Below are 27,771 nucleotides of genomic sequence, written 5' to 3' on the forward strand. Positions count from 1 at the left end.
ATTAGTAATTATCAATATACAAGCCACTTTTCAAGATTCCATATAGAAACAATAATACAGTTCAAGCATATACAATTAAGCACTAGTAAGAAAAACCTTTACAATCAACAGCAGTTCAATTTACCAAAGTATTTGGCAGTATTGTAGTCCCGGGTCTAATTATAGGGAATACCAGAAATAACAGTATGGTAGATGTTGATTCTTTACGGACACTCACTGGAAAAAAAGAAGCCTTTTAAACAAACTTCCAAAACAGAATTGCTACATTTGTCCACCAGCTAGGATTACAAAGACCTGAGGTGAAATCGCAGCCTCAGAGTTCAATGGCAAAATTCACATTGACATCAATATGACCAGGATTTCACCTCTGGTGTATAGAATCTGGACTGGGTCCAATAATACTGCTGACTGTATGTCAGAGGTAAAATAGGAACAAAACACAATATTGGGACCAGAGTGTGAAATACTTTAACAAATACCCAGCTTTAAAACTAATTATCAAGGGTACATAGTATTACCATGACATTTCTCTCTCTCTCTCTTTCATTTTGCTGGATAGCTATAATTTAATTCTGTAAAACATTCTGGGATACAGTTTCTATCAAAGACACTGTATATTACAAAATAAAGATGTATTCTATTTTATCATTCCCACATTGCCACACATTACAAAACATATTACACAGATTAAGAAATACTTTAGTAACTACAAAGACAGATGAGAGAGATTGGATTGGAGACCTGCAGAGAGAATAAGTATTTCTCAACTAATGCCAACCTGTGACTGACCAGAAGTGCCACTTATTAAGAATTTACGTATAGGAATGAAATTGCAGAAAGAGGAAAACTGGTTTAACTAATTAATTGGCATTTCCATTACAACACTGAGTGTCCCGGCTAGTTGACTGGCACAATAAAACAATTCCCAGAAATATGAACTTCTGGAAATTGGTATATGAGGAAATGAAATAATATGCAGGTAATTCAAGCTAGGCAGACACCAGGAGATAGTGGATATTTAAATTCAGCCTATCTAGATACTATAGCGAAGGGGATCATATAAGTACATAGATAGGTACCACAACCACACTGACTGTAAAACACATCCTAAATGTTCATAGCTTCTGCTAACAATGAATGGATTTTTCTTAATTACTTCTAACTTATTTGCAGGTGATTACAATTTCTGTCAAAATAGCTACCATGAAAAATATTTTAAACAGACCACAATACATTTAATATCAGAGATGCCATGGATACAATGTTGGAAGATTTGGATTCCACTGAACACAATGGGGTAAGGTTAACCCATAGGCATTTCACCCCACACACAGAAACTATATCAGAAAACAGAAAGGGTGATTGGAGTACCTGTGATTAAAGGTTTAACCATTTTAATGTAAATTTAGCTGAATATACCACAGAGGAAGGTCAGTGTTTTTAACCTGATTATCAGAGTCAATATCTTGCTAAATATTTAAAAGACTACTGTACAATTACAGAATTTAAGCACACCTACATCTGCTTTCTCAGCAGGGAAAACTGCTATTAGTTATTGCAATATAACCAGGAGGATCTCATTTATCAGCATATTTCTCTCTCTGTGTGGGTGTATGCACATTGTGGTCTCACACTCTTAGGAGATCTGCTATTTGTTTGTAGCGCCAGTGCAGCAAGATGGAATGTACAAAACTAGAAATCAGAAGTTTCCTGTTCTTACTTTGATCATTACAAATATTTGCTGCAGGCCATTAGAAGAACAGTTTAGCTGTTTCTGTGGTAAAGTTTTCATTGGCTTGTGGAGGAAGAACAAAATGGGAAATTTAAACGAGGCCCATCACTAGCTCCAGAGAAAGATTCTCATGAATCATCCTTGCATCCCCCAAGGCAGTTTAGAGATGAGTTGGAATAAAGACTGTCTGAACTATTTTTCCTTTGAATCCCATTAGGATCCTGGGAGGTAAAAAGAGTCCAAGAGCTGTAAAAATAAACTAATGCCTCAGAAGAAAGATGATCATGTAATAGGCATAGGCAAACTCTCTCTCTCTTTTGCTGGCACTGCCAAGGAAGACAGATGGTAAAGCAACCTGATGCAAATCACAAAGCACTGGCCCTTTCTAAATATTTCTTTTCAAATAGAAGGACATGAAAAATAACATTGCGAGTATTTTAGTCATTTCAATATGTTTTTGTAAGTGCCAAGGAGGACTTTTTAACCCATTCTAATCACAAAACAGAGGCTCTTTATTTTCATGTTTCTTTTTTTAAATTAAGAAAAAATAAATAATCTGCCACTACTTCACTTATTTGAAATATACAGCTAAAGTTTTAAATTAACTGACCTCAACATTTAACTTGTCTGCATTTTTGCCCTTTTGCAAGTTGTGTTTATTATAAAGAAAACATAAAACCTTCCTAGCACTTACCACAGGGCTCTCCCTTGAGAGTCTCGGAAGTTCAAGGATATCAGACTTTTCACTTACCATCCCTCACTGGATGAGGCAGATTGCACAGGACGTGCATTTAAAACAGAATATAAAGGCCACTAAAGATATAAATGATCTATTTCCATACAATGGTCCCCAAGTTTCCAATGCAAACAGCTCTTCTTTCCCTCGCCATTAGTTAAAGAAAGATTGTAATGGGCTTTTATTCTGGAGACAGGTTCCACAGAAAGGTAAAATTGGGCCAGGAACCTCAGCAAGTTTCTGGTTTGTTTTAAATCTCCCTCTTCATTTTCATCATCTTCTCTTTATTAAATACATTTCAAGTTCAACTGACTACTAACATTTGAGTCAGGCAAGTGGGAGTGTGAGCAGTTTTATTGTCTCAAGCTACGTGCAATGCAGCTTCATAAATTCTCAGAACACATGGGATTCCCTACCCCACTGCAGACCTGCAAATTCCTTCCCCATTAGAGGAGATGATGGCTAGAACTCCATGTAGTTTCACCATCCTCCCAGGAAAAAGCTGTGGGAGAGCAATGTGGCCTCTAGTGAGTTCATCTGCAGTGTTCTATTATTGTTGGCTACATAGTAATCCACGTCCAGATCTGTACAGCAACACTCCCCTACCACTAGTGCAGAGTGAGCCCTGGAAAGAGACCACCAAATTATTAGAAACTATTACAAAGTCAGAATGCGAACACAAGGATACCTAAAACTAATCTACAGCATCAATCAGAAAAGATTACAATAAATTTGTGACTTCTTTTGATACACATTTGCAGAAAGTTGTATGTAGGATCCTAAGAGTAATGTTGTGCTGCTTCCTCAAAACTTGTTGATCAAAAATAGATTGCTCGGTATAAACTTCGATCAGTTAGGAATGAGAAATAGGATTTAAGTTAGATGTGTATTCAAGAACTAGTAATTACTCGAATATCAGATGTGCATTATCTCTGCCATGTGTTTCACAAAAAGTAGTCATTCAAAAGTGCTGGACTTGACGAAGAGCCCAAGGCTCTTAGAAGGTACTGAATAAATAATAAACTGAAAAAGTAAAAATAAGCCGCTCAAGTTTACTGTTGTTAAGAAAAGAAACAAGCTATTTACATAAGTTAAAAGGATCAGCAGCAATATTACCAACTCACAAACAATTCAAAACCCATCTTTATATTGCCCTAAAATGCAGGTGGCTCAAGTTGGGGATTGCAAAACCGTGTCAGAGGCTATGACACCTTTGCCCTTCCCATATTGCTAAATAAGAGGAGACTCTGCCTCGTTCCTGGATAGATTGGAGGGTGTCTCAGTATGGAAAAAGTCGAGAACCACTTCCCCCAAAGCTTTATGTCATGTATTTGTAAAAACATACCAGTGGGTCAAATTCTGCCCTGAGACTTCTCCTTCCTTCCTCCCCACCACCACCAATTTAGCTTAATATGTTTACCCGTTTTTAAGTGTTTACATAGCTTAGCTCTGTCAGTGAGGGAGACAGTTTATGTGAGAAACAAGGAGTGAAATCCTGGGGACTGCAAAGACTAATATTTTGCTGGACAGTTGTTCAATGCTAAGTAATATTCTTAAAGAGTACCAATCGAAGTTGGAATCTACTGAATTTATACCAAAAGACCTGTGTTGAGGAATTAAACACTTATTGCATAATAGTACCCGCAGAGATGTTAAAGGAAGAAAAAAAATAATGATGCAAGGCAGAGGAGAAAACTGCATACTGTGTAAGTTCTCTTTTTAAGCGCTGACTTGTTGCTGTAGTGCATATATAGTGAAGTACAACAGTCATTTTATATGCAATCAAATGGTATGTTTACTGTATGAAGGGAAGACTGGCAACCTGAAATTTAGTCAGTTTTTGAAAGCAAACTTGAAAGGACAGTCATTTTAAGTATTATAGCAGTCATGAAGTTCTTGTTTCAGTTTTAGTGCTTTTACCGATACAGTTTACAATTAAAAAGAAAAAAGTACTTCTTTCTTCATTGTTGTTGTCTAAAAGACCACACAAACCAGAGGGAGAGCCAAGGAATATTTAAGTTTAGTAAGATGTTACTAGCCAGCTACTAGAAGGATCAGTGTTGAAATCTCAGGCTAAAATATAATCATCCATACAAAGTAGTTCATTTTTTGGTACAAAAAACAAGATTTCCACCATTGCTGTTACAAGTACAGTTTGGAACTAGCAAATAAGTAACAATGCAATCAGACAATGAACATTTATATCACTTGACAGCCTAGTGGACTGGTAATGCAGATAAATGTAAACTGATTCATCAGCGATGAGTGCACTAAAATAAATTAGAAAAACAAAAGTCCATTAAGTGAAAGCTGATACAATATATTGACAACGAAAGTGAATTCAAAATTATTGTACCAACAAGTCAGTGTGTAACTACATTGAAATAAAAGCAAACAAGATAACATGTTGCATTGCCAAAAGAACTGCGGACAAATTAAAGCCAGGGTTGGACACTAAACGAAGAGCTAGATAAGCTTTAAATAATACTGTTCACTTTATATGTGAAAATGACTGGGTGCAATGTAAAACAATTAAAATTATACCAAGTTTCAAGAATCGAAGTTAGACTACATCAAAACCAAAGGCAGGCAAGAATAGCAAGAAAGTCAAATTCACGGTCTTCCAATTCCCCAGTTTTTAACAAAAAAAGGTAATCGACAGATGGCAGTTACCCAGGAGAGTCAGTAAGAATTAATGAATTCATGAAAAGACTAGGTGCATACTAAACAAAAATTAAATGGGGACTGAGTAAATAACATGACCATTGAATGGAAAACAAAAGCAACACGCTCTATAACCCCCAGTAGCCTTTTCCTATTGCTAACACACTAAGAATAAAGTTCACTGGCCTTGTTAACTAAACACTTTATTTAGCTGCCAGTTTATCAAACCATTTGGGATATTATATATAGCGTCATGATTCTTTCATAAAATTTCTGGTACACTATTATGCAATATTGATCTATACAATATCGTAGAATCCAATTCAGATTGTATCAATCTATACAATATCCTAGAAACCAATGGGTTTCAAAATACAAATTTTCAGCAGAAAACAATGGAAAAAACAAGTTATTTTGTTGTCTCAAGGTGTCAGCTCTGTCACAAGCTTGCCTATACTGAATGAGTGGCAAAATGTTACTCTAAAAATACTTATGAATGGTTAGTTTGGAGACAACCTCACAGCTCTTCCTTATTTAAACCATAAACGTTAGCATACATCATTCATCTAAGTCAAAACAATAGCAGTCCACTCTCCATTCTGACTCTCTTATTCGGTCTAGAAAATGTTGGATGTAATTAACTAGACTGATACGTCCCACTTTAAAACCAAAGGAATCCAGCTACATCAAGAAAGCACAATGTCTTTATAAAAATGCCAGTTTAGTATCCCAAAAAACTCTTGCTTCTTCAGAGGACAAAAAGCCACGGTGGATCAACAGAACATAAGCATTATTTCAACCATTATTTGGTTTTCCCTTCACAAACCAAAAATCCCCATTTCTGAATTAGCACTTGAATATTATAAATTCATTTTCCCTATGCAGTATGTAAGTCTAATCAACATAATGTTCATAAATAACAGAAAGTCAACATGAACTCAGCAAATCTGAACATCTGCATTGTATTTTTATATCATTAAATTGGAAGCAGAATTTCAGGTTATCCGGCATACTAAAGGCAGACATTTTGTTTTGGATCTACAGATAACAAGACTTATTTTGGAAAAAGGCTTTTAAAAACAAAGACAAAAGCAGTTTTCTGAATATATTCTCATGAATAATATGAAGTGCAATGCAGATAGCAGGGATTAATTGAAATCCAAAAGCTGCTTACCAAGTACCCCAAGGCGATAGTTGACTGTGATGACTATCACATTGCCATAACTTGCCAGAACACTGCCATCATATAAATTTCCAGTGCCTTCCATGTAGGACCCTCCATGAATATACACCATCACTGGCTTAGGTCCCCCACTGTCCCGAATGTCTGGAAAAAATATTGAGAAACATTTTATCCCAAGAAAGTGGCAAAAAAAGATACATGCAATAATGTTTCTTAGTGAGGTTATTTTTCTTTTTCAGCATATGTCTCTCAAGCAACATGTATTAATTACTGGGCTGGGAGAGGGCACAAGTGTTTGTTTCCACACTTCATGCTTTGAACAGACTAATAAACCAAGAAACGTATGAAAACATATAATTTGGTCACTGAGTTTATTTAAACAGGTGAAATTTTCAACACCACTCATTTGGCCTAATTCTGCCCCCATGGAAGTTGATGGTAAACCGTCCACTGACTTAAGTAGGGGCAGAGTTAAGCCAAAGCTGAACTCTTCTGAAAATCCCACCCTACAGTTTTGTGCACATACTAACATACGTAGCTTGTTATTAAGATGAATTGGATCTGACCCCATATCTAAGTAGGTGAAGTCACGTATTATTTGCTGGTTTCTAACAAGATAAGAGAACTAACTTATAAAAGGAGTTGTGAACATGCATGAAGTTTTCGGTGTCAGAGTTATTCTGCTGTTGCTGGGGAAAACAGTTTGCATGCTTTAGACCTCAAATTGATACTACGTTGTGCCAGGGAAAGCCAGAAGGATAAGGATAAGAGGATACATAATTGAGAAAAAGAAAGTATAGATTGGCCAAGATTTTCAAACAGAGTTGCATGAAATTAGTTTCCTAAATACCTGAGTTTCCTAAATACATACCTGAGTATCTAAATAAGTGGCCTAATTTTCAAAAGTACTGAATTGGCATGGAACTTCAGGCATCTCTTTTTGAAAATATTGGCCTTTATGTTTCAGAAGACACTTCATTTCAAGTCTTGCCAATTTCCAAATGGTAATTTCTTTGGTTTTATAATCAGATTTTCCTTGGCAGGGGGAGGTGAGAAGAGAAAGAAAGAAAATAAAAAGCTTTCCTCTCCTCTGCTGCTGTAGGTGATAATGGGGAAACTCACTGCCTACACACAACTATTAGAGAGATAAGGTGAGGTATCTTGTACTGGACCAACTTCTGTTAGTGAGAGACAAAGCTTTCGAGCCTTACAGAGTTCTCTTATGAACAGTAGTTGGTCCAACAGAAGATATTACCTTGCCCACCCCGTCTCTCTAATATTCTGGGACCGACAGAGCCACAACTATACTGCATATACACCACTATGACTGTATGGGGAAACACTGAAATTGACTATATACAATATGCTGCATATTCACAAAGTAAATAAATTGGGGAAACAGGGAAAATTTTGTAACTCTCTAAACATTCATTTATACTAATATTAGATGGAACCTATAACAATAACAAGCCAAAACCGGAATGAAGTGTGATTTGTAAACTTGTGTGTGCACTTAAGTACAAATTTGGATCTCTGAAGTAGAGTCAAAAAATTTTCCTCCATGGTCCATTGTGGGGGAAGTCCATCCGACAAATTCAGCATTAAACGTTCATTATGAAGTCACGCTACTGGCTATTCTATTAATAGCTATTGGCTATTATGAAGTCATATTACTTCAACTATTTGTTGAATTACAAATTTCATTTTAAAGATTCTTCTTAGTGGGTCCGATAGCCATGCTGAGCTTCTGTGGAGGATTTTTAATAAATGCCAGATTTGCCCCTTAACTGTTTAAACTTGATTAACCATCACTTTATCAGAAATGGAAGAAATAAAGTGACGTAAAAGTTTATAATTAAATTGTTATTGATACATGTTTGGATTAATGATATTTTGATCTGATCTGCTACTAGCTTGTCATTTTCCATTGCCCAAGAAAGCACACAACGTTGCATTCTAACATGTCTCCGAAGAGATTATGAAAATTAGCAGACTGAAGAGGATATTTAAAATACCAGAGTAAGAAAAGGGAGTTCTCTCAATGTCCTGGCATAAAATTTGCTTTCTCTATGAAAGATAACCGTGTTCATTACAACAATATTCATGTTTTCTCCCATCCATGCTCTGTTTAATATCAGTGTGGAAAAGGCTCTCTTAGATTTATGAGTTATTCCTTTAATTTTAGGCACACTCAATGAAGCAGCCTTCAATAAAATTCTTCATATTTTTATCTGGAATCACATCCCAAGTATGGCAAGGACAATGATGAGATCAGGCTGTTCAAACACAGGAGCTCCTTCATCTGTATTCAGTGACAATGGTCAACACAGATGTTTCTGTTTCTATAAGGGCAGCTATTGTTTAATTTTTGTGTTGTTTGTTTTGAAAAAAAAGTCAGTGCTCAAACTCCAGAAATGGGCTTTTCTATACTGCAAGTTCTAGAATAATCACTTATTTCAAAACCAAAAGGATGGTAAGAGGTGGCCCATGAAATAACCTGCCCTTCACCGAAGCACACAATAAATACTTTCCAATGTACTACTCTCAGAGTTTAAAGTTAAGAGGGCACATATCTTTTTCTGTCCAATGGAATTACATGCTTAGGTTTCAAACAGGGGTAGAGCAAAGTCCTTTCAGATTCATTAAAGCATTTATTTCAAATGGCTGTTTACACACAGCTTTTGCTTTCTATTTTTCTAGCCTGGATACAACTGAGGAAGCAATGATAAATTATTAATCTGAAATCACTAAATGACTGTTCACAGCAGAAACTGTACACTGTTAATTGTAGACTTGGAGGTAACACAGGAGGAGATTGTTTCAAATTCTTCTTTAATTAAAATTACATAGAATTAGAAGGCACCAACTGTGAACAGTAATGAAATCTTGGTAGTATTGTTCTGTTTATGTGGAAAATAATATTGGGGTATTTAGAGAAGAATGGGTGGCTTTTATCGGAAACAAACGATGAACTATACATTCATGAGCAAAGCAAAGTTCAAGGTCTAAAGAAAGGATTCTCTGATAAATTCAGCCGACATTATGCCTTTCTGTGATTTCCCTGTAAATATTATGCTTGAAAAGGTTAAGAACAGGCAAGCACTGCAAATTACTCTCCATTTATCTATATGCCACCATCAGATAAGACTAGATGCAATATAAATTTTCTCCACACTGCTTTGTCAAAGATCTCAACCTTGACTTAAGGGTAACCACTTCTTCTAGAAACTAAAGGTGGTGGTTGTGTGTGACTCACTCTCCGAAAGGGAAGTTTAACAGTGAACAAGACCGAGCCACACTTTTATCAAGCTCACCTGAGAGCAAACTCGAGATCCGCAGATGAAATACATACTAAGGCTCTAATCCTATATCAGGAGACAAGTTAGTTAATGGGAATCTGCACATGTGCAGAGTATGTGCCAGCAGATTAGAATGCAGAATCAGGTCCTTACTATGAATTGTAATTTAAAACAGACTAGAGACTGTTTAATTTTGAGGTCCAATATTGCATTTCATGTGAAGTCAGTGGGAACTTTGCCTGAACAGGATTTGGGTACTTTATCCACATCTGGGTGTTTTTGAGAGGTGTAAACATTAGGGATAGATGGGAGTTGTTTAAGTGGGACAAGAGAATATTAGGAACTAGAAGTTAATAATTGAACTGGTATGAAATTCAGAAAGCAGCAATGTAGGCTGTAGGAAGAATCACTTCTTAATGAGTTCCATTAGACCTTGAAATATGTGGCCAAGGAACTGGTGTAAGCTCCATTGTTTGAGACCTTTAAAAATGAGAGTGGACAAAGTACTAAAAATATTGTGTAAGGATAAATCTGTATTGGTATGAAGAAGGATTAAGGGTGGGATTTTCAAAAGTTTTGGATTGGAGTTAGGTGCCCAACTCCCACTGAAATCAAATAAGATTTGGGCACTTAACTCCCTCAGCTACTTTTGAAAATCCCATCTAAATGACCTGACAGGTGTTTTCCATCTCTAACCTCTGAGCCAATATCAACCCATTGTACCAGAGTATTGCAGTGTGGTCAGTAAACTTCATGACATTAGAATATCTTCACTTTAACACATTGCAGTGTCTAGACAGAAGTCCAAATTCTACATTCAGGTATACCTTTGCAGCTTTCGTGAAATCAGAATTTGATTCTGAGTGACTCAGGGAATGGGTTTATCCACAGCGTACTCTGTTAAAGTCACCAGTGGTGGATTTGGCCACTAAGGGCCTGCTCCGTAACCCTTTCTCATGCTGAGTCATAGTTACTCATGTGAGTAGTCTCAGTGTGAATAAGGCCTGCAGAATCAGGTCACAAGTTTGGTATTTCTACCAGGAGTTTGGAGTTTCTGACAAGAAGTGTGAACATTTTCAAAAGAAATGTCTATGGGACATCTCCATTCAAAATCCTCCCTGACTTCAGGCATCTCACTCCCTTCATCTTTTATTCATACCTGTGTTTTGCCTTGATACCATGATTTATTTGGTCTTAAATTGCCAGCTGATAATGTCTAAGTAGACTGGAGTGGGTACGTCTGATATTTATCTTATTTATATGGCCTATGTAATTACATGCTCTTATTATGGTTTCCATCATTCTCCAACTCCCATTCCTTCTTAATGTTTGTTACAACCACTTGTTATCTCTGCTCTTAATTAGATTAAATCATTCATGGAAAAGGCTGTCTTATTCTGTGTTTCCAGAGTGCACACTGGAGCATCAATTCTGAATGGGGTTTTGGAGCACTACAGTAATGCATAAAGAACAAATAACTAATTTCAAAAATAAAGTTCATAAAGTTTCATTTGTTCCAAGGGTCCTTTTAAAAGTCTCACTTTGACACTATAGAGGTGTGTGACTTATTTACCATCTCAGGTCCATTTGGGTTGTGAACATGTTATTGTTGAAAACTGTTACGAAGATTTTACAAGCAAACTAGCTGCTCAGGAATCCATGTACTTCTTACTTAGCAAGATTCTACATATGTACTGTTTTAGCTATTCCAAAATCTTTTTCTAACAAATTTCGCATAATGGGAACATGGCACTAGTCAATGAAACTATTTTCACAGTTTAAAATCTTCTTTGAAGCCATTTTACTTTGAGTTCAGATCTATGAGACGCTAAATACATCTATAGTTATTTTAATAGTGTAAGCCACTGAAAATCTCAGTATGCAAACTTCCATTAAAAATAATCACATCTTTTAGATGAGTTGTCAAATTGAAGGCCTGACAGCTTGTGATCATTAAAGAACCTATTGCACTTTTCTTAAGAGTGGGAGTGTTTAATCCTAATCCTAATGTTCTGGCAAAATTCCACCTCCTCTAATTACATTCAGCCTAAATACCACCTCAAATTTTAGTTGAATGTAGTATTCTTCTTCAGCTCCTATCTTAAGCTTTTGGGTCGTTTCGCTGTACGCTGTTAAGCTGCTGGGTGCATTTCACCTGAGAGGTGGCTGCATTTAAGTGCTGGATGAAGTGATCCCTATATAGCAATTGCTGATTTTCAAATTGCTTTGATATCCTTCTTGTATGCACTGTATAGATGTAAGAGATACAAAGTAGTATGAAATGCAAGAGTTGTAATTCTGATAGGTCTTTAATAGGTAAGCAGCAATATAAGGTTCTAATTAGAGAGGGACTCTGCAACCAAGTCAGTAATTTATAAACGACTCAAAGATGAAAGTACCGCAGAAACTGACAGAACCTTCACCATACTACCAATGGTTGGCAGGGATAGAATTATAATGGAACCCAATAGAGCTGCTTACGTTAAGAGGCTGTCAGAATTTTTACTACCTATATTTTGAAGTGTTAGCAACATCATTGTAAAAATTAAATGTAGGTTGAACAGAAGTTCTCAGAGGGGGAAAATATTCACTGAAAAATTTAACATGCAAATGAAGTTTTAACTCTGAAATTTTGATGCTCATGGAATGAGAAACTAATATGACAGTGTGAGCAGGCACTGTGCTGTCTGTGTGTATCAGTCAAAAAAATCTCCATCCTAAATTGCAACATTTATGCTTTTCCAGCCTGGCTGGGACTGTAATTATGCTGAAGCATGTGGTTGTTTTGTGATATAGACAAATGTGTACTACTATATACTGTTCTCTAAAGTCATATGGTTTGAGTCATAGCTACCCAAGAGACTGCCTATCTTCTTGGGCTGCCATGGCAACAGAGATCAGCTGAGAGAGCTGAGTTAGCAGTCCCCTAGCTTACTTTTAAAACATTAGGGGCTGGTCGAGGGCTCTTCACCAGAAATACACAGTCCTTGAATTCACTTCCCTTCTTGGTACAATAGAGCTTCAGTCTGTTGATTTTCAGAACAGGATGCAATGTCTCTCTCTTCTCCCAGACTTTGGAGAAAGTGGTGGAGAAGGGCTAGCTTTGGAGTCCTGGATTCCATTCCCTGCTCCCCCATAGACTTCCTGTGTCACCTCAGGCAAATCACTTAGCTTCTCCATGCCGTAGTTCCCCATCTGTAAAATGGGCAAGACACTTTTCTACCAGGGAGGTTGTGAGGATAAATACGGTAAAGATTTTGAGCTACTCTGATACCATGGTGATGAAGTGAGACAGAAACATAGGTGAGTTACAGAGTGTATGGGATTTCTGATGGATGAGAAGAGTCCATTGGTGACCGAGTTTTCATACGTTTGTACAGCACCTAGTACTCTGGGCCACAATTCCAGCTGAGGATATTACTAATAATTATTATAATGTATTTTACCAGAAGTGCCTAAAGGATAGGTACTTTTTAGAATAAATCCAAATTAAACTAAATTAATTTATGAACTAAACAAAAATAGGGGACTAGGATGAAAACATTCAAATCCTTTACATTTTTAACCCAAACCAGGTTTCCAGATCTGGGATGCTAGTTTATTCACTGCCTAAGAAACCCTTAGTTTAATGTTTGGCTTCAGAGTAGCAGCCGTGTTAGTCTGTTTCGCAAAAAGAAAAGGAGTACTTGTAGCACCTTAGAGACTAACCAATTTATTTGAGCATTAATAAATTGGTTAGTTTCTAAGGTACCCCTAGTGCTCCTTTTCTTTTTAGTTTAATGTTGTAACTACACTAGATTCTGACCCATTTGTCAGCAAAGGTTCAGATTCACTGATGCTACATGGATCACAGGTGTTTTTACAACGTCATGCACAGCTGTTGAGGTAGCTCAGTGGTAACACAAGTGCAGCTACCTAGTTGTTCAAAAACAGGCAAGAAAATGTCCAAGTGTAGACAAGGCAAGACTTTTAGTACAGCTCGTGTGAGACAGATGCTGGCCTTTTAAGACACAAAGGCTATACAGTTGCAAGAATGTAAACAAAATGGGAAAGCAAAGAAGTTTACATAACTTCTGATTTTGCACACATTTTACCCAGGACTTGAAAACACCTTCGTTTTTTAAACTGCAAATTTGCAGATCATTAGCCTGTAATGTGCACTAGTGCCTTTGGGTCTTCTGGAAACAAAAATGAAAAATGATCTCATTAAGGCTGGCCTAATGGTTGTAGCACATACAGAAGACCCAAATCTGATTACTAATCCCAGGCTCCTTTGTCCCTGGGCTGGCAATGATTGGGAATGCTGATGCTGTAGTAGTAATACATGGGACTGGGGATTATCTAATACTGTTTTATATTGAAATCTGCTGCTAATTAAAGTGAGAGACTGACTTCATAGGGAGTACTGTCCAGTCCCTTAAACCAGGTGGCTATGATCCAGGCTCTTGGTAAGTGCTCATTGAGCCTCTAAAGAAACATAGGCAAGGTCCTGTGCTCTTTGCAACACATTATACTTAATTATGTGGGAGGGACCGTACAATTACGGTCCCTCCCACATAATTAAGCAGATCTAGGGACGTGATCGTTCCCCTCTATTTGACATTGGTGAGGCCTCATCTGGAGTACTGTGTCCAGTTTTGGGCCCCACACTACAAGGAGGTTGTGGAGAAATTGGAGAGAGTCCAGTGAAGGGCAACAAAAATTATTAGGGGTCTGGAACACACGACTTATGAGGAGAGGCTGAGGGAACTGGGATTGTTTAGTCTACGGAAGAGAAGAATGAGGGGGCATTTGATAGCTGCTTTTAACTACCTGAAAGGTGGATCCAAAGAGGATGGGTCTAGACTATTCTCAGTGATAGCAGATGACAGGACAAGGAGTAATGGTCTCAAGTTGCAGTGGGGGTGGTTTAGGTTGGATATTAGGAAAAACTTTTTCACTAGGAAGGTGGTGAAACACTGGAATGCGTTACCTAGGGAGGTGGTGGAATCCCCTTCTTTAGAAGTTTTTAAGGTCAGGCTTGACAAAGCCCTGTCTGGGATGATTTTAGTTGGGACTGGTCCTGCTCTGGGCAGGGGGTTGGACTAGATGGCCTCCAGAGATCCCTTCCAACTCTGTTATTCTATGAATTATGCAGCACAGCCCTCCTTGCCATGGCCAGCCCAAACTGAATAGGGTTTTTTGTGTAACTTATTTTTATATTTGCTTTTTGCTGCCCCTAAATGTTCAGTCCTCTGCAGATGTTTGCACTGACCACAAATAACTGTACTGCAGAATTTGTCAGGGGAAAGCTGGGGGTAAGGTTGGCATGTGGTTTGATATGTTGACGTCCTGGGTGGCTTTTTTGGAGGGTGAGGAAAAGGCAGTTCTTCTGTTTAGCGTTTGTTAAGGTGTTCAATAACGCCAGCCCAGACAACTGTAGATCTTTGTAATAGTAAAAACATAATGGACTGCATCCACTTGGTGAAGATCTGCTCAATTCCACTGAATTCAATGGAATGAGGCCAATATACTGCAGCTGAAAATCTGGCTAAAATTTTAGTGCCAGGCCTCTTGTCTGCGTGAGATTAGGTATATCTGAGTTTACATTTCTTGACATGATAATGTAGAAGGGAAGGGATTTTGTGCTTTTCTACTGCAAATTCAGTTGCTTGAGAGACACTTTATAAGAGTTTTCTAACATTTTTTCTTTATAAACACAATATTTTCTCTGTTTATCAAACTGAGATAAGTTGGTAAAAGAAACATCTTTGTATTTGGTGAAATATATAAATACAGAGGGTTAGAAAACATGCAAAAAGGTGTACAGAGAGACTTAAAAAAAAGTGTTAGTTCAAATAGTATGGACAAAATTCAGTCAAAAGGTGGGATGAAACATATCAAAAGTCCATTTCAAGAAAACAAAACCCCTCATCTTTAAATATTGTTACTCATTTGCATAAAAATGTAAAACTTAACAACATTCTTTCTTTTAAAAGAATTAAATATATATATATATGTATATATATAAAAACAACAAGCAAGAAGACAAAACACATCAAAAATGGGAATAAAAAAAAATCTTCAAAAGACAAGAAGTTAAAAAAAAGAGGGGAGAAAAAGATTTTCAGGGATCCTTGTCATGCAAATCAGTTTGGCGGCAAAAAAAAAATACCTTCATCTTCAGCACCGTCATTATCACCTAAATCATCTGTCTGTTTCTTTGTAAGGGGACCTAGGATTGAGAATGGAGAAAATGGAGGAAAAAAAAAAAGACAATTCAAGAATACACAAGACTGAGGAAAAAAAATAGTCAATATTAAATTCCCAAGGATGTTTCAAGAAAAACATTTGTGGGGAGGTTCAACACACACATTTTTGTTTCATTTTTTTAAACTATATAGCAAAATCTCTCCTATAGGGTATGGCTATTAGAAACGTCTAGCAGGAGAGGCAAATAGTGCCTGATACTTTACATTAAAAAAAATAAAGAATTAAAGGAAATGTTTACTAAAAGCATACCCACCACAAATAACCAGAAACTATATTTATCTCCTTCATTCTTAAATTTGAACAGGTGGTGACAATAACAAACTAAAACCAAATTAGCTCTCATATTTGATGAAATAATGTTGCTGATAAATATTTTGACAATTAGTGAAGAGAAAATTTTCTGTGACAAGTGAAGTCAAATTTCTGAGTCCAACAATTTTAGCTCCTGCTTAAAAAGGACAAGAATGGATTTGGCTTTTTTGTTGTTGTTGTTGACTCATTGATTATATTCCAATTTAAATACAGCTGTGGACTGAAAATTCCCTGTAACCTTTCTTTGACCATCTGCTGATATATTTGTTAAAAAATATGAAAGTCCCGAAGTGGGCTTTAGAAACAACAGCTGAAATCTAGGCCCTACTTAAGTCAATGGGAGCTACATTTTCCATTGACTTCAGTGGGACTAGGATGTCACACAGTCTATACAAAAATAACATTTAAAACAGAGGCTATTCCAGTCTCAGCATAGGCAGGGCAACTAACATCCTACAATCAATACTAAGAATAATGGAATTAAGGTTTAATAATTCCATTCCATATTCCATGCCAACACAAGTACCATTAACATGTAAGGAGATTCATCATCTCTTGCAACAGAAAAAAAATTGCCCTTCTCTCTTAGCAAGTAATAAAAAATACAGCAGAAGAAAAGTCAAAGGCCGTAATGAAAATATTTCCATATATCATGTATTCCACACACTTATGCACAAACACAAGACAGTTGGAACTCAGTATTATCTTTCCTTTTTTCAGAGCTATCCAATTTCCATGACATTCTGTAATTTGCATGCAAAAAAAGCAATCAGTACAAACACAGGACTCAAGTTAAAAAACGCAGCCATGCACATAGTAGAAAACAAGAACTTTCTCATGCATAAAACAGACAAAAACAAGAATAAAGATGAAACGTGTGTCTCGATATCTATTGTACACGTAGGCAAGAGGCACGCATTAACTTTAAGCACATTGAACAATGAAGTAGTGTTAAAACATTTGTATTTTAAAAAGCTCCATCTACTTCTGTTATGTTACAGGATATTAGTAATTCAACATTAAGCCTGTAATCTGTACAAAGAACACTACAATTCTGCTTAGTGCACTTAAACAAAAAAAAATCTGAAAATGTTGTTTGTATTGAACCAGGTGCATATGTTTGACAACATAAATAATCCATGATGTACCATTAAATTTTAGTTGTGAATTTTGAAACCGGACCATATAGTTGAAAACCACAGCTGAATACCTTAATTACTGCATCAGTCAGGAGAATAGTTTCAAGCTCATTCTAAATACAGAACACTGGAATTATACATCATAAATTCAACAACAGAATTTTACAATTACACCTGCAAGCAATCATTCTGTTTAATTCAGAACCTTGGTGAATGCAATAGCTCCTGCTAATGGAAATCCTCAATATAATCGCTACAAAATATGATATCTACATAATGTGACCCTATCTAAATGCAGGTAGCACCCTAATGATTTGCTGCTATCATTCTCACACCATAACTACTATACTCCCAAAAAAGGACAAAACCACTAAGTATAGCAAGGAAACTAGAAGATCATTCACTTAAAGGTATGTTTTCAGTAAAGCATACAGGGAAGAATGAACTATTACCAGTTCTAAGAGATATGCATATAGTAACCAGGAATGACATGTTACAGTTAAAAATATGTATTCTTTTTAAGGGTTTCTTGACGACGTTATGTTAAAAGGAGTGACCGACAGGCAAACCTAGAGACATCTGGAAAGACAAATGTCTCATGTATTTCTGTAAATAAATTGGGTAGAGGGAAAGTTCTCCTTCTCAGAAAATATTTAATTGCAAATTGAAAGATGACTAATCCCTTATTATAAGGCATGTCCCTCATATGGTACATTGTGTTTCATATTTGTCTAAAATCAATATAATCCCACATCTTAACAGCAGTCATACAAAGAATCAAACACTGTTATGTAAAGTTATGATCTTGTGCTGCAAAATGACACACAGTACAGCGAAACATGTCCCTTACAAATAAGCTTAGCCTCTATTTTTCAACAAGTTGTCTTTTGTTTCTTTGAAACGTAGGTGGTCACTTTGCTGGTCAGCTTGCTACATGGCCATATGCAATACACACAGATCCCAATAACAGTGGGAAACACACTGTTAATGGAATCAAATGATACTGAACACACTTCAGGCTAGCATAGTTTAACATGGTTTGTCTTCCAGTGTAGTCCAGGAATCCCAGATTTACATTTAAATTCTATCAAGTCTAAAATAAGAGGCTCAACTAATCTCCCCTCCTGGTGGGGAGAATTCAATCATACCATTGCCCTCCCTCCCCTGGATATTCTTCCAAGATAGATAGTAGGTTTGATTTCTAGCATGACCTGGCCCATTCCTGCAAACCTTATTGGCTGCAGCATCCACTTTGGCAATGGCCACCTCAGAGCAACAAATGCCTACCTCTTTGGATATACTTTCTGCCATGGGAGATCTACTTCCTGAGGCCACTGATGTGGTTGAAACCTAGGTCGTGGTATCACAGTGTAGAGAGGCTTCTGTGATGATCGGTACTTTCCTACCTCTCAGGATGTATTGCAAGGCATCATTAATGTTTGTAAATGCTCTGTAGTCCTTGGATGAAAGGTTTGTTTAAGTACTATTGGTCATGTGACTGTCCTAACCATTAAATTCCAAAAGAAAGGCACTGTAACCTTAAAGAAACAGTGGCAATTTTTTGTTTGGATATCTATGTTAGGTACTTATAAGGCCCCCATAACCATAGTACCTGAGGCTAGACAATAGGAAAGCCTTCTGAAACACCAAAAGCTGTAGTAGAGTAGCATAGACTTGGCTTTCCTTTGCTTCAGCACTGCTTCTCATTCCAATATAGTAAATAATGTTGACTATTTCTTTATTCTCAGGAATAATAGACTCCACTGATTAATAATATTGCTGTGTCTGCCTACTAGGTTAACTTTATAAGATAAGGGTTCAAACCTGCAGTCCTTAAACAGGAAAAACTCCCACTGAAGTCAATGTGAGTTCAACTCAGGCAGCAAGAAAATAAATCCTTATGGAAAAATCCTACAGACTGTAGCAGTCAAGAATATCCCTTCAATAAAAAATTTAAACAAGCTCTGGAATTGTATAGCAGGGACTTAATTCTTAGTTAAGTTCAAATAAATATTTATAGAAAGTTTATGTTTATTCATCTATACCTTTGCCAAAAATAATTTCTACAGCCATTTATTCACTATTAGATTCTATGGGGTTTTTCCATTGGGGAAATAATTGGTTTTGATTTTATATTTCGTGCAGGTGCTAAAAGCTAATTAAACAGAATTCACTAAATGGTAGCGAGACAGGGGAGACAGAGCAGCATAAAAGAAAAGCTTCTTAACTTTCCAGAATTATTTCTTATGGCACCAGACTACTACATTTTTCTATATAAGTGGCTTTATATCTGCTTTTTCATTCCGTTGTTCCACTTTTGCCTCTTAATATCCTTGATGAATGCTCACTAGTTCCTCTTATTTTTTCACTCATTCCACCTAACCCTTGTGCATCCATTAAGAAAAAAAAATCCTTTTATTATGTTTATAAAATAGCCTTCAAATATAAAGAGCAGCTCACTGTTCTGGACCAAGTTGTAACTATCATTGCTGCATCTTTTTAATGCCATAAATGTTACCTATTGGCACACAGAGCAGGTATCTTAAATTATGAAAAAAGACTGAAACCTTTAAAATGCTGATGCAGGAGTGATTTATTTTATCACAAAACTCTATAGGGTTTGAGTACCTTCATTTAGATGACTATTGTACCTGGCTTAGATAGTCTGTCCCATAACTTGAAATGGGTGAAGGTGGTTTTAACAATGGAACAATATGGGTACTGCCAAGATTCATTCAATGGGCTACATTTAGTTCTGGTTCCACATTAACTGCTCCATACCTGTTACAATATTATGATATATTTACCTTTAATTTACGTGAGTTCCTATCTACCACTATGCCTTCATCAATAGCATAGAAGTTTTGATTGGACATTTAAAGATCTATGAAATAAAACTGTATTTGTTCATTTTAAACATTTGGGGCTATAAAATAATATCCAAGGTTTTGTTGGATCAGATGTCATTTTAGAACATTAGGTGACATGGATTCCAACTAGAGTAAATTCAGATTATTTTTTTTAAATAACATTGGTACTTTTCAGGTTTAATGATTTTTTTTTAATTTAATTTGGGGATAGTATCAATCTCCTAAGACCTTTACACTCCATTATACTCATTGCTTGCAATTCTAAAATCAGACATATGTTTACGTATTCATACAAGTCTTTATGACAGCTGCCTGCATAAGTGTTATGAAAAATTGGAAAGATCCATTATGATGGTCATTTACTGAATGGTGGTATAAAATAATTTTATTAATTTAAAAAAATAAAAATAAAATAAAAAAAACCATGAAAAGCAGCTGGGGGAGAAACATAACCAGAATTTCTTTGGGAGGAGATTTTCAGAGGCACAAATGACCCTAACTTGGAGCTAGGCTCCTAACTGCTGCCCACACTGCAGTGGGGGGGTGTGATTGCAGCAAGTGTTGGCATACCCAAGCTAGCGTGGGTGCTAACAGCAGTGAAGCTCTGGCAGCATGGACTTCAGTGTGGGCTGTACAACCTTGGGTATGGACCTCAGCTACTTATTATTGGTACCACTGCTATTAGAACCTACACCTGTATAGCGTGGTTTTGCCAGTTGCTAACCCCTTTCTTCATTGGTTTCAGAGTAACACCCGTGTTAGTCTGTATTCGCAAAAAGAAAAGGAGTACTTGTGGCACCTTAGAGACTAACCAATTTATTTGAGCATAAGCTTTCGTGAGCTACCTGTCTTATATGACTGTTTACTGTAATTACTTTAATAAAAAACCAGCAACACTGTCTGGCACTTATTACTGCCTTCAAAACCCACCTTGACTCTCCCTACTTGTCAACTCTTGTCTTAGTTTAGGTCCCCCGCCCCATATTCACTCCTACTCCAATGATGTGAGCTTCAAATGCCCATTCATCAGCTTCTCAGACAATCATTTCTGTGTTGTCTTCCACGCTGCTCCTTGAAAACGATTAAGAAGCTTCCTGGACTTATCCATAAAGTTCCTGCCCTCTACACACAAAAATAACCACTGAAGACTTACCTATGAGAAACTTACTGACATTGGTGCACTTGAGGAGTAAATAGATGAGATTTTACATGTCCTATTTATTCATATTTTCTAATTAACTGTATAATTGTTGCTCCTCCCATCTGTTTTCTTTTCTCTCTTTAGACTGCAAGTACTTTTCTGTATGTACCACAGAAATAAAATAAATACTAAAACACAAAAGACAAAAAATTGTTAAGATCCACACTTCCTGCTTTCCTCAAGCCTTTCAGCTCCCTTCTCATAGATACAACCTGATCCTGCTTAAAAGCCCATTTCCAAATGTTCTGTCCAGAAGAGGGCTTCAGATATAAATGAGGTATGATAAGGAACTGGGTTCCATTTTTGACCGCTGCAATTGCTATTGGACCATATGATTGTGTGCATTTCAACTGTTCATACAAACAAACAAAAAAAAGATTATGGCATCATTAGTCTCTACAGAAGCTACGTTTCTTTGTCTTCATTTCCACAGATCCTAATTCTCCTCTAATGAACCTTATAGAACCTTTTTTCAGCTAGGCTAAGGCTTTTGTGAGCAAGTACTGTAGTTACACCTGCAGGTACAAAAAAAATAGGCACAAAATTAATTTACTAATTGCACCCACAACAAGGAACCCACTTTCCGTGAAAGCTTACCTGTTTAATTGCATACTCTTCAATCACCAAACAGGCTATCTTGGCACTGCTTACCTACCCACCGCTATATTTCTTTACACCAACATGCTGCTGAGTAGTTAGGACGGGATACCTAATCCTGCAACCTCGACTTTCATGAATAGTCACACTTGAGTCAATGGGTTAGATCCTGATCTCTGTTTATCAGTGTAAGTAAATTCCAAATGTATATGGGTGTAAGTAACATCAGAAATGGGTACAGTGGTGCTACTCATCTGAATAAATTTTGCAAGAGCAGGTACACTGGCAATATGCAATTTTATTTTATTTTGCTTATGACATTGCTGTGAATATTTTGTATGGAGCCAACTATAAATCCTTATCGGATTGTAATGAAAGTATATATCAGGCATTGTGGCCATCCAAGGCTTTCCTTTACATAGGAGGCAGCCATTTAAAAAAAAATACCAAAAATCACTTTTATCCTAGCAAATAATTAAGCTTATGCAGAATAGCTTAGCAAGCAGTCTCCTCATTAGTGAGACATACAGAAGAGCATTCTATTTAGGGGTGGCAAATATTCTATTCCCAGCACAGTGCAGCAGCCAAATGTGTCACTTTGTGGAGATGTGGCTGGAACACACTGCATGCTCTCACACCAGCCAACAAGTCTAGTACTTTTAGAACACAATGTTTAAATTAATGGGCAATGCGCTGTATTTAAATGAAGGCCCAAACACTGGGCATGCGAGTCCCATGGATTTTGCTGGGACTATTTATGCCATTTAAGTTCCTCATGTGTCTAAGCACCTGCAGGATCAGTCTCTATCATCAGAAACACCTAATAAATATTCCATGGATTGTGATAGCACTTACAAAATGTGTCAAAATTCCAATTAAATCTTATTTTCGTAGTCATGATCACTGCTTTCTGGTAATAAGTTAGATAACTATCAATCTTTTTTTATTCCGGATACTAATGTTCATAAAACGGACCGGAAGAATGAAGAAAAAAAATCTGATAGTCTGGCAATCAATCTTTCTGGCTCATTTGAGTACTGGAAATCACACATACCTATTGTAACTTCTTAGCCACATTGGCTTCCATCACATATACTAGATGTCAATGCAAAAGGGAAAAATATCAGGGTAATAAAAACCATTAGGGTTAGAGTCTATGAGCTTGGTTCACTCCCAGTGGCATAGGGGGGTGGAATAGGCACTTGGGATAAGGTCGCAGTAGTGCTGCCCCTCCCATATGGATTTCATTGGGAGGAAGAGGGAGCAGCTTTAAATTACATTGGGGCTACACAGGAAACTAGGGAGAAAAAAAAATCAAGGCAATTAACAAAAATCATGGCTGGATAAGGCTAAAATACAAAACCTCAATGCCAGAAAATCTAAGGTTGAGGATGGAATGCCAGTCTCTGAACTATAACTTTTATTTCATAGATTTCCCATTGTAACAAGATGACCATTATTTATACTGTTTTTACACATTCTATACAGTAAATCTCAGTGATAACAATAAAATATAGTTATTGTTTCGACAATAGTTGGTTTTACAGCATTTACCAATCACAATCCCACTCCTTAATCCATGCAGCTTTTAACATTTAACTTGCATTAATAATTCACTTTGTTTTACAAATATTCATATTCCAGATATGACACTCCGCTATAATGAATTCATTCTTCCACAGCTGCTCTGCCAGCTGAATTGAAAGTGCATGAAACAATTTTCTGTGTTCATGAGTAATGACTAGGGCCTAGATCCTGCAAAGACTTATACATATACGTAACTTGAAGCATCTTAATAAAATCATTGAAGTCAACAGGCTAAATGTTCAGTTAATATAAAATTGGTGTAGCTCCACTGTATTTGATGGAGCTGTACCAATTTGCATTCCGAAGATTTGGGTCAACAGGTCAACTCATGTGCTTAAAGTTTAGCACACACACACAAAAGTGTTGGCACGATTGGGCCTTTAATTGAAGGGTCAAATTTATGCCAGACAAAACCCCATGGAGTTACACTAGGGATGAATCTGGTCCATTACTGGACTTTTAATTGGCAGCAAATAGTATTGAAGGTACTCAAATAGCACATACTAGATGTGACATAACTCCAAATTGTCTACATTACAAATATATTCTTCTTTATTCTATTTGGAATCTAGATGGCATACTAAACTCTTGTTACAAATCTCAGTTAAGTTCCTCTAGAATTGTAAGAAGGATATGAACTCTCTTTATTCTATAAGCTTCCAAAAGATCTTATTCAGCTTATGTGGTTGAACTGCAAGTTTGGAGTTCAAAGGTCCACAATTCAAATCCCAGCAGAAGAAATTGGCCACACTGTCATCTATCAATATTCAAATACTTTCACTTTTTTCAAAGGTCTCCAATATTCATGCTGCAATGGCTGATTTAAGTGTGTGAAGCTTTCACAGCATAAGAATGTACAAAGGGATACTGTTGCTACTGAGGAAGCTTCACTGCTTGACACCAGGTCATGAAGTCACCACCAACCTTAAGCTATGTTGCCAGACAATACCCACTGCTACCAACTGCCCAGAATACCTAAATAAATTTAGTACAACCAGTTTAAAAATTGACATGCAAGGCCTAATTTTTACTATACTGGGGAGAATCATGAAGTGCAATCAAGCATGGCAGGCCCAGGATTTAGCATAAAAGTACAAGTTTGTCAAGTCATTGTGACATTACTCATCATGGACCCAACTATACTTCCTTCAAAAGAATCAACTTTAGTTAAGGCAGTACACTAGTTCTATAGGCCTGGACTATGACGAGAGATCCATATGCACAACAATGATCTCTTGGGACCAGATTCTGGTAACCTTCTTCATGGTGGGTGGCACTATATTCCACAAGTAACCCCATTAATTATAGTAGTTGTTACAGTGGCTGTGTAGTTGATCTGTGGCACAGCTGGGACTAGAACCAGGCCCTAGATACTGGAGTTAACCGCTGCCCATGAAAAGTAGCCATGTAGAAATAACTGCACATTACAGAGCAAATCAAATTGATCTATAATATTTTCACAAAGTAACCATGAATTATAATTGAGAATAAAGCATTATTAGGCATGAATTAAGTTCTGCCCAGATCTGCCACTTAGACCACATCCTTCCAGGCATGTGTTTTCCACTATAACCTGTGTACTGTTTATAATGCACGATCTCTGAGAATGTAAGGGCTGATGTAATCAAATAATTACAGGTAAACCCTCATTATCTAGCTATCTCAGAGGGCATCCAAAAATCATTGAATAACCAGGCCTTTTGTAGTAGCTGTAAAGGGGGCCTGCGGGTGTTGCTTAGATAGCATCTTTGCCTGGCCCACCACAGGAACATACAATAGGTCGGTGGGCCAGGAGTTTAAAGGGAACGATCTGCTAGCCCGGTGGCCCATTCACTCACATCAACCCCAGCTGAACAGCTTCCCTGCAATGGTGTGCATAGCTCAAAGAGCATGGGAGCTGCCTTGCCCTCTGCTACTCCATCCCATTCCTCTGTCGCAGAGACAAAACGTAGGGAACAGCAGCCCTGGAAAGCTTTGTTGATATTTTAGCTATTGACCTGCAGGCCACATAGCAGAATCCAAATACATCTTTAAAATTCACCCAGCACAGCACTTCAAAAGCCAGTACTGTACTGGGAATATATTGATATTGTTGGAGGGCATGCAGCTTGTTGTTAAGGGAGGAAAGCTCTAACCTTTAGGGAGAAAGGCACTCCTTCACTTCTCTGCTCTCAGCTAGTGGCTCTCAACCTTTCCAGATGACTGTACCCCTTTCAGGAGTCTGATTTGTCTTGTGTACCCCCAAGTTGCACCTCATTTAAAAAGTACTTGCTTACAAAATCAGACATAAAAACACAGAAGTGTCACAACACACTGAAAAACTGCTTACTTTCTCATTTTTACCATATAATCATAAATTAAATAATTGGAATATAAATATTGCACATTCATTTCAGCGTATACTATACAGAACAGTATAAACAAGCCAGTGTCTGTATGAAATTTTAATTTGTACTCACTTCTCTTGTGCTTGTTAGGTAGTCTCATAAAACTAGGCAAATATCTAGATGAGTTGATGTACTCCTGGAAGACCTCTGTGTACCCTCAGGGGCACATGTATCCCCCAGTTGATAGCCACTGCTGTAAGCCTTTCCCAGGACAGCAAATTTGGGAATTATATGGTGCAAAGAGACTTCTGTGGAACCCCTGTGCCACAGTGAATTTCACCTTGAATAACTCTAGTTTATTTCAGTTAGAAATAAACTCTAGTTTGTTTCAGTTAGACACCATACACCATGGTGTGTGAATGTATTTATGCACCTGTACACACATGGACATACAACCACACCTTACGTGTTGATTGTTTTCCTAAATTGTGAGCTTTTCAAGACAGAACCTGTGTTTACCCGTTCATGTAGATAGCATCTAGCACACTGCGAGTGCTACCAAAAGAAAAATTATGAATGCTGAAAATAAAATCAAAACCTCATACTAATAATCTATTGTTCAGTGGGCACCATTCACACAAGTTTGTTGCATTATAAAATAGTAACACTTCAACTTAAATGTTTCTCCATAGTTCAAAGGATTTAAGGGCATCCTTACAATATTCCTTAATTGGGACATTGGCAGCTAGCTAAATTAAACATAATTATAATTGCCCTCATTACCACGCCTTTTGACAGAATCAAAGTGCATAGCTCTCAAGAACAGTGGTGGGAAAGTTCAGAGGGCAACATATATTTCAAAGGCTATCTAAAGAAGTATGAGACATGGGGAGTTGCACCAATCTTCTTATACGTATATACAGACTTTTTAGAGGAGCAAAGTTTTTAGGCAGGAAAATTCAAAACATCTTGGCACTGGAGTGACATTGAACAAGAATAGTACAAGCAGTGTTTGAAGATTAGAAGGATCAAATACATGTCATAAAAGAGTCATTTGCATTCTGACATGTTTTCAACATTAGCGTAGCTCTTGTTTTGAAACTACCATTCACTTGTTCTGCATGTTATATTAAGCATTCCCATACGGATACATAAAGCTCTTATACTGAATGAAGCATGAAAAGAAATCAGCACAGCATTTCTAATGCAGTGGAACTAAAAGACAAGCACAGAGTCTGAGGCCATGCATTTAGACAGCTGCAGTGGACTCCTACACAGGAACAGAAGGTTCAAAACAGATGTAAACAGAAGCCTTCTTCACCCACTTACTATTTAATAGCTGAAGTTCGCTGAAGTTAGCGAACAGGAAATGGCCAATAAAAATAGACAGACTCACAAAATGTCACGTCAAGGTACACAGAATAGTTTTTGAAAAGTACATCAAGTTTAAGAGCAAAATGTCAACATGGCCCTTGCTTCCACTCTCACAGTACTCATTAAGGTGAGAGTTGACAGGCTGGAGACAACATAACCTGTCTAATTCTTATCTAGTGCCAATGCCAACACTCTGTGGAGAAAGGCAGACAAAATGCATGCCAGATACAAATGTAAGGTTTCCCAGCATTTGACAGACTCTTTTCTCAATTCAAGATTCTCCCCCCCCCAGACATACTTATTTTTAGTATACTGTATGGACATAATTAGCAAAATTACTACACTGGGATTTTTAAAAACAGGTAATAGATTTTATAGTGAGTGTTTTACAGTAAAAAAGTATTTTGTTCATAAGGCACGTGTGTAGAGCTCTTACATAAAGGTTTAAGAACCACCTTGACGGATACAAAAACTTGAAACTTGCAGATACTGAAAACT

The 27,771-nt window shown here is 37.1% G+C and overlaps 1 protein-coding gene across 6 annotated transcripts in view; it reads right to left on the reverse strand.

The window, feature by feature from the left end:
* Window positions 1-27,771, reverse strand: part of NLGN1 (neuroligin 1) — a 574,670-nt gene that overhangs the window by 265,684 nt on the left and 281,215 nt on the right. For 5 of the 6 annotated variants that reach the window (XM_084639871.1, XM_084639868.1, XM_084639873.1 and 2 more), the window contains 2 exons: window positions 15,769-15,828; window positions 6,307-6,459 (listed from right to left, as the gene is read on the reverse strand). In XM_084639871.1, coding sequence (XP_084495997.1) covers window positions 6,307-6,459; window positions 15,769-15,828 — 213 coding nt within the window. The remainder of the gene's footprint in view (window positions 1-6,306; window positions 6,460-15,768; window positions 15,829-27,771) is intronic. The other variant, XM_084639872.1, reaches the window with a different exon arrangement.

This window comes from Lepidochelys olivacea, assembly GCF_965140295.1.
Source record: "Lepidochelys olivacea isolate rLepOli2 genome assembly, chromosome: 9".
Taxonomy (NCBI): Eukaryota; Metazoa; Chordata; order Testudines; family Cheloniidae; genus Lepidochelys; species Lepidochelys olivacea.